Genomic DNA, 8,308 nt, shown 5'->3' with positions numbered 1-8,308 from the left:
GTATGATGAGTCATTGGGGTATGTACGATACATGGGCCTGATTGGGGAATTATAAAAATGAAATTTGACCCAAATATCAGGAGTAAATGTGAGCTGTAGACAGTGGACAATAAGTTGTTCACTACAAGGTCATGTTGTAGTAAATTTGTCATAACTTTCCATAGGAGACTCCGATCAAGGCATGCTACACATCAAGATAGAGCTCTTGGTAAGTGCTCTCAGCCCATGTAGGTTGGGTTTGGCTATTTCGAATTCAATGTAAAATCTGGTGTAAAACAGTGAGGTATCTGCAATCTTCCTTGCACTAAAATATGGCCATAGATAACCAATCTTCAACCAAAAGAGTCTACCAAAAAGATGGATGCTGGTCTAAACGAGATCCCAAGCAATCCATTAACCTCCTGGATCAAAAGATATTCCATCGTAATGATTGTCCAAGATAAGAGAATGCCCATCAACCACATACTCCAATCCACCCGAATCAAATGGATACAATGAAGTATCCCCATAATCAAGTTGATAATCACATCCATAATCTCCCAGATCATAGGGAAGCACAATGCCATCTTCATATTGATGTATGCCCAAATCATGTATTATATCATCATCGACATATGCAAATCATCATAACCATGATCAAGGTACTCATTATCAAATGCATTCAATGGCTGTTGTAAACCTTGATTAAGTGTAAATTGATATCATCATGAGGTTTCTCCACCAAGAGTCTAAAACCTTTAGCATAATCATCTACATCTATGAGTGCCTCATGTGATTCATTAGCTAAGATGTCATCAGCTTGTACATCTTGCTCTTCATTGTTCCCTTCTTGTACATATTCTTGGTCTTCTTGCTCACTGATCATGTTGCTCATTATCCCAATCTTGTTGTTCAGCTTGCTCATTGCTATATTCTTCACCATCAACACTTTGAAAAGAATTCATCATTACATTTGGGTAATCATAAGGTATGAACTGATTGGGATATAAGATACCATGGTAGTTATGAACTTGCTGTTGATCAAAGCTAGAAGAGTACTGATAAGCATGACCATTATTGTCACATCCATAAGAATTGGGCTACTCAATTAGGAAAGGTTCACATGTATAATCATGACTATGTTGCCGAAAAGGTGGATGCTCATAAGCATAAGCATGTTGCCCATAATAGCCATTCTGCTGCCAAGGTTCAATGGAGTGATACTCTGCATTATGGCATGGTACACCATATCTATAAGCATTAACATGCTGTCTAGATATACTTGCATATTGCTCATGTTCATTTGCATGTTGTTGCTGTCCATATTCATAAGATGCATGCATGTCATAGTATGAACCATCAACATATACATGTTGGCCATAAGCATAAGCATTGGGTGCATAATGCCCATGAAAATTTGCATTAACTGATGGAAAGGTGGTTCTTTCAACATGTACATGTGACTGAACTTCTTGCTCTTTTCCCTTCAATTGAAATTCCATTCACTTAGTGAGCTGGGCAGGAAGGGTGTCCATAGTGGTCTTCATTTGACCAATGCCTTCCATCAATTCTCTATGCCTCTCAGCATGCCTTGTCTCATGTGAAATGAGGGTGTTAGTGAGTGCGCTAAGGCTCCCCACATCATGAGAGTAATCTTCATCTTCCATTTCAGGGTTGTTCTCAATTCTTGGTTCTCGTGCATCCTTGATTTGTTGCTGAACATCTTCATTAGCCTTGGTTTTTCCCTTGTTCCTTGCTTGGCTAAGTGCAATCCCGTTAGACCCCTGCTCACTGTTTTGCTCATAACTTGAGCTAGGGAGCTCCAATTGACCTAATTTTTTGTTCAAGTCGAAGCCAAGGATGTTTCTTCGAATTGAGCATAAGCAAGCTACTACAGGTTTAGTACAAAAAATTCTGTAACAACAAATCTGTAGCTGTTTTATGCAGTCCTGCACCCTGTTTGAGAGTAGTAGTGGATTGTTTTGGCCTATAAGGGATGGGTAGTGCCCAACTAAAGTTCCCAACTAATAGGGGGGTTACTGAAGTCTACAAACACTCTTTGGAGCCTACCCTTCAGTGTTAGTACTCACTCTTTACCTCTGTAAAACTGACTGAAAATGTTTACAGCACCATGTAGGAATTCAAGAGAGCTGAAATATGGTCCCCCGTCTATTGTATGTCTACAACCACTTCTCCCATGGCACCATACATTGATTCAACATACATACACATGGTCTACACCATAACATCACTGCTGAGCCTGAAAATGAGCATTCCCATGACCGTGTCACTCACATATGAGCATCATACATGCACAGTTTGTTGCATTCACTATCATAACTGCATACATGACTGCATGTGTATCGAAATATACATTTTAGCTTTGATTCTCAGTCATACATCATTGCAAGTACATCACTGGTACATCAATATGCCATATACATCAGTAGCATAATCCCAAGTATATCAATATGTCATAGACATCAATGGCATCATCATGACATGCCAATTCTCACTGTCCTCAAAATATATGTGCACCTGCAAACAAGTTCAAGCTCCAGATCACCAAGAGGTGGGCAAAGTTCCCCTTGAGCCGGGTTGTGCACCCCTTCAGGGTCTTTGATGACAAGGGGGGTCAACCCTCTTTTGTCTTGCCACCTCGCCTGGCATCAGGCTTTTTTCTCACCTGGAATATACATGGCAGACATTTATTAATTAAACACCCAACATGAGATGCATTCGAAAGTAGGAATTTAACCTTTTCCTGAAATGCATGGAATGGAAAATTGGAGTCAATGGTAGGGGCTTACCAAGCAGTGACTCACTACTGACTTACCCTTATACAATGGATTTTTTAATGATTTAAGTGGCTCAGTCAAGAAACAACAACTCAATTGGTTAAGGTAAACAAAAGCAATAATTCTCAATGAGTTTCAGCATGAATTTACCCATTCCAATGTAATGAGATCAAAGAAAAATGATTGTGATGAATTGGACAGCAGACAAGCATCAATTTTATCTCCTAATGCCTACTTGAGTTCTTGCATTGTCTCAAGAAATTGGTTATGGCTCAACAAGAGGATGAATTTGAGAGAATAGAGTTCAAGAACTAAGTATCTTATGATGCTTGATGAATATGTTAATTGAATAATGATTCATCCCTTCATGAGTGCTCCAGTGATGGATTAGTCAATCAAAATTGTTGCATTGACAAGGATCCAAACAAGTGGTTGATTTGAAGGTATGTAGGCGTGAGCACAGTAGCCATTGATGATGGAATAGAGCCATTGAAACGATTCTCTTGTAAGCTCATCCTTCGTAGTTCACTCAGATTTCGGAGCTTTGTAAAGTGTCCAGCTCAACCAAAGATTCCAGTGCTGCTTGCAACTTTATGTAGAGCCCTAATCTGGTCATCCTTGAAAGGGTCACATTCACAAAAATAGCCATCTTTGCCTTCAACACCTGTCAAACACCCACATACAAAGCTTCTTGGTGTATTGGTGCAAACACGAAGTGATGGATCCTTGACGCAATCATCCAGGGCCTTCCAAGCATTCATCTGAGAGAAATTTCTAAGTCCCCTTCAAATTATATTTCTGAAGAAATTTGCATTTCAGTTGTTCCTTTCAGATAGCATTTCTGAAGAAATTTGTATTTCAGCTACTCATATGGCAAATAATCTTACCTTCACCTTGTCTGCAAAACTTGTCCGCAGAAAACATCAATAGCCTTCTTGCTCACCACCCTATAGATTTGTGTAAGTGTCTGAGTAAAAGCATTCTCTACATTTGTTGACTCCAAAGCAAATGTTTCCATTGCAAAACATCGTCTTTTAGTCGAGCTTCCATCTCTTCCACTCTTGCTTGATTAATCCCAGTGTATTCAAGGTTAGTAAAAGGGTGTTCCACTTCACGAAGAACATAGGGACGACCATTGATATATACAACAGGTTCTTCTCTAAGATTGTGCCAAAGAACATACATTTGGGGACCGTGCTTTCGTGCTCCAATTATCTCAAGCACATTTTTAATGCCATCCACTGTAGGGATTGCTACCCCATAAACTAGAAGAGAGCCAACCACATGATTTTTCCAAACTGTTCCAACTGGTTTATCTATGCAAAGAGCACATCCTTTGAGATGGTGTAGGACATGGTGCAAAATGACTTGCCAGCCAATACGTCAGGCCATTTTGAATGTCTCATTTATCTTTGCAATGTCATCTTGATGGTAATTTGGCATGCCTTCTAGAAACTGACTTTAATCATCACCAAGTGTTGTCACTAAAGCTTGAGATCTCCATTACAGCCATATCTATATATCAATCACAAGGCTCATCCACATACTGTCTTCAGGCGCTTTGCAACTTGCACAAAACTATTGATGACCTTCAACTCGTCCAATCGATGAGACATGAAGTCTCTTTTGACTGCATCAATGAGATGTTCTCTTGATGGATTGGGGCAGACTTCAGCCAGATTAAAATGTCTCCAATATCTATGCAAAGCAGCTTCATCTAGTTTGCTAAAATCCACTTTATTTAGAAAAGCATTGGATTTTTGAATACGCCCTTTTTCTCTGAAAGGTGTTGAGGGATTGCCAATGGTCAATCTCTTGTCTTTAGACTCCTCTTCATCTTCTTCAAGTCCTGTGGGAGCCTCTAGGACACTAAGGGCATTTTGTTGGAGTTTAACTTCACGCTCATTGGTGAGGACCAACCAATGCCAACTTCCAAGACCGATTGTTTTCTTGATCTTCTGCATGCGCTTGCTCCTATGGCTATGGCTTCCTTTGTTGTTCTCTTCGCTTGATGGCATGCAAGGCAACCAAGGCATCCACCCTTCTAGCTTCTCAGGCCCAATCCTTATGCAAAGAAAATGGCAAGGTCTTCTGCCTGCTTCAGGCCTACTATCCACTCTCCAATCTTCAGTGATGCCTATATTCAATGTTGCCTGCCATGTCTGTCTTCTTCATTGCTACTTGTCTTCTTCTTGGAAATCTCCACTAGTCTTCAATGATGCCTGTTTGTACCTATGTACCTAAAGTTATTGGATTTTTTTGGCTGAAAAGGGAAAACTAAACCAAATATGACTAACTGGATCAAGAACCAGAGAGGCTCTGATACCACTTGTCAAGAAGAGGACATGAGAGGGAGAAGAAGAGGAGAGAGAGTGTAGAAGAGAGAAAGACTGCATGAAGAGAGAGAAAGAGAGTGATGAGGAGAGAGAAAGACTAGAAAAGGAGAGAGCAAGACAGGAAGAGAGAGAAAGAAGACATGAAATCTTGGAGAGAGAGGTGACGATGAAAGGAGACTTCTATTATTATCTGACGGTGAAAAATCAAGTCCCTAACACCTTATATACCAACCAGTGTAGCTAGTATTTTCCCATTATTAAATCCCCCTCTCTTACATGCTGGAGATGATTTACATAAGTTAATGAAAAGAAATATCCTCGAGTGAATCGGTGGCTAGTGAATCGAGGGCATTATAAATGGAATGGTAGAACGGTCAAAGCAAATAGGCATACATGGAACATATGACGACTAACAATAAAGATGGTGATAGAAAAAGCTTAAAGGTTTTTGAAGCTCATGATGGATGACTGACAAAATTATTGACTACGATAGATTTTTATGAGGAAAAAGCTCCACGAAGCCGTAAAAATTACCTATAAAAGCATGAAGCAGGGCACGTCATAGGGGGGAAGAATGAAGGAGGATGGGACATAGCGAAAGAAGTTCTCTTAGTCGACATAGTTGAGGGGGAGAGAAGCAACAACAAGGTGAAGTTGACAATGATAGGGACGAAGGAAGGAGAAGCTGAAGTTAACGAAGACGAAGGCAAGCTGTAGCGATGAAGCGATAGGAACGTGAAGGTGATGAAGCCGATGAGAGAGGAGGTGATTGTCGACAGCAATCAACATGGCAATCTGAAGTTCAAGCTTTGGTGTCAAGTCCTCGGCTCTAGTTTGCTGCGAGGGACTCATCACTTCTATTGTCTCTCACAGCTCGGTGTGCAGAGGAGAACAAGTGTCTCCAGCCATGGTTAAAGTTCCAAAGTCAGTATTTCATAGTCCATCGACAAGCTCGTGCCATCATCTTTGGCTTCGATTCCCCTTTGTAATTCTGGATGGACGATATTTGAAGCGCAATTTGTCTCATTGACAAACTGAGATCCCTCTTCGCAAGACGAAACAATCACCATAGTTCTCTCTTTGAAGGAGTTAGTCATCCAGCTCATGAGCATCTCGACATTAATTTTTGCAACTTTTAGTTGGAGAGATACGTGTGGAAGAGACGATTTGATGATGTCCTGCGGCGCTATGGCATATTTTGAGGATATGGGCAATTTCAGTGAGATGTTTGCTGCAACTTTTCCTCCATCTTCATCAATTATTTGAGTAAAAATGACAATACTAACTTCTTCTTGTATATTGCTGTTGTGAGAATGACTTCCATCAGTTTGGGTGTGGCCTTCATCCCATGTGTTTGGGACAAAATCTAGTCTCTTTGCCTTACTTACTATCTGCCTATCAAACCCACAAGCAATACTTTTTTTTTCTCTATTGTGCCCCTTATGAGCTTCAACTTGAGGTTCGTAAACTCCATCTTTAAAATTAAAAAAAACCCTTTCACATAGACATTTGATGCAATACTTGAAGGCCCAATTCATATGCTCCTCTAGCATCATAAGAAAGCTTATGTCCTTCTTAAATCTTCTTGAGCTTAACTTTGTATCCTTGATGTCATGGATTCCCTTATGTATTAACATCTTCAATCATCCATTTTAATGCTTATCCATGCCAATATTTCCTCTCTTGAAGACAAGAATCTTTGAATTTTAAAAGGTAGCTCGAAAGAAGGACATGTGATCACTCTACCATACTATGCTTCCAATCAACAAAATCAAACTTCTTCTTATTAAGGTCTTCAACTTTACAACAATTTTACATCCATCTTGAGTTCCCTTCATCTCGCCTAGCATCCATGTAAGGAGTGGCATTCATGGACCCCCTGTATATTATTCAATGCGATACCGTGTTTTTAAACATGGTATTAGAGCCGTGGCTGTTGGGGGTAAAGGCACCTCTGCCTAGCCGCCCGTGTATTACTACACTGACAGTCACCGCCACTGCACACTGCATGTGGTGGGTGCCCGTCACTGTCACTTTATTCTTTATTCTTTTAGTGACAATTTGAATAAAGGAAGGCCCGGTCACACATTGTGATTGTTGGAGTTCCCATTTCTAGTCTCTCCCTTTCTTGCTCTTGCTCTCCCGCCATAGCTCTCGAGTCCAACCTTTGATCCATCGCTCCCTTTCAACTGGTATCAGAGCTTTGCTTTTTGACTCTTGAGCTTGGTTCGTGGCATTCTCAGCATCCCATCGACTCCGTACTTGCATTGGGTCTCCTCCCTGGCAGCCATATCCGACTCCTTCGAGCTCTCGTCACTCCCCGGCTTCCTGAGCACCTTCCCGGCATTGTTGGGAACCTTCAGGGCATTACTTCAGAGGTATTTGATCATTTTCTTTAGGGTTTACTTCAGTTCTTTGGTCACACAGGTTGTGAACATTTTGGGGCAGTCACCATTCAAGCTCCGGTGCTTCATATCTTCATTGCCCCTGCTCAAGAACCCTTGAGGCTTGGTGTGTGCCTCCTTGGGAACCTACTTGAGCCCCTACTTGAGCCCCTACTCCACCCCAGGTATGCCACCTGGGATACAGGCCCCCCAGGATAGCAACATGCTGTTTGCGCCTATTTCAAGCTGATCCATATTTACTCCACACCGGTCCTCCTCAAGCTCTAGGCCATTGGGCACTTCCACAAGCTTCATCTGAGGCATTTGCACATGCTTGATGCTTGGTCTTGCAGGCTTGAGCATTGGACATTGATTTAGGGCTGATTCAAACACTGTTTGGGACTATTTATAGCAGTTCAAAGTCATGTTATGCTGATGCTACATTGACAGTAAATGCTATGCTTGTCTAGGCATACATAGTCAATCGGTTTGATGCCTATTGGATACCGATTAACTTGGGGATGGATTGCACATGTTATGCCATCATTTTGGCACTGAGTTGAAACTAAAATTTCTCACTTTTTTATAGTCATTTCATGCTATAATAAAAGCGGGCTAAAGCTATTTTACCTGCTTTGGGTTATGCCTATTGGTTCCGCCCTATATCTTGGATATATGCCATGAAGTGTTGATCTTTGGGGTATGACTTCGAGCTTGGATTTCATTTCGGATACTTTTGGAAGAGGTTTGACATTACGCACTCATTGACATGGTTCATGCTTGATCATGGTATATGCTTTGACAGTGATGC

The 8,308-nt window shown here is 41.1% G+C and overlaps 1 protein-coding gene across 1 annotated transcript; it reads right to left on the bottom strand.

Annotated features, from left to right (window-relative positions):
• Positions 1 to 4,312: 4,312 nt before the first annotated feature.
• Positions 4,313 to 4,795, bottom strand: LOC148033745 (uncharacterized). The gene has a single exon (XM_087680958.1). It carries the CDS (start codon positions 4,793 to 4,795, stop codon positions 4,313 to 4,315), a length of 483 nt encoding a protein of 160 aa, XP_087537084.1.
• Positions 4,796 to 8,308: the final 3,513 nt, after the last annotated feature.

The sequence above is a fragment of the Lygodium microphyllum genome, chromosome 7 (genome assembly GCF_053477565.2).
Source record: "Lygodium microphyllum isolate KBCC chromosome 7, Lygodium_microphyllum_v1.1.10, whole genome shotgun sequence".
In the NCBI taxonomy this organism is placed as follows: domain Eukaryota; kingdom Viridiplantae; phylum Streptophyta; class Polypodiopsida; order Schizaeales; family Lygodiaceae; genus Lygodium; species Lygodium microphyllum.
Note: the sequence above shows the minus strand (reverse complement) of the source record. Positions and strands in the feature narration are given on the sequence as shown.

Excerpts from the sequence above, each read along its gene's own strand:
- LOC148033745 (XM_087680958.1), bottom strand. The coding sequence starts at position 4,795 with ATGCCATCAAGCGAAGAGAACAACAAAGGAAGCCATAGCCATAGGAGC.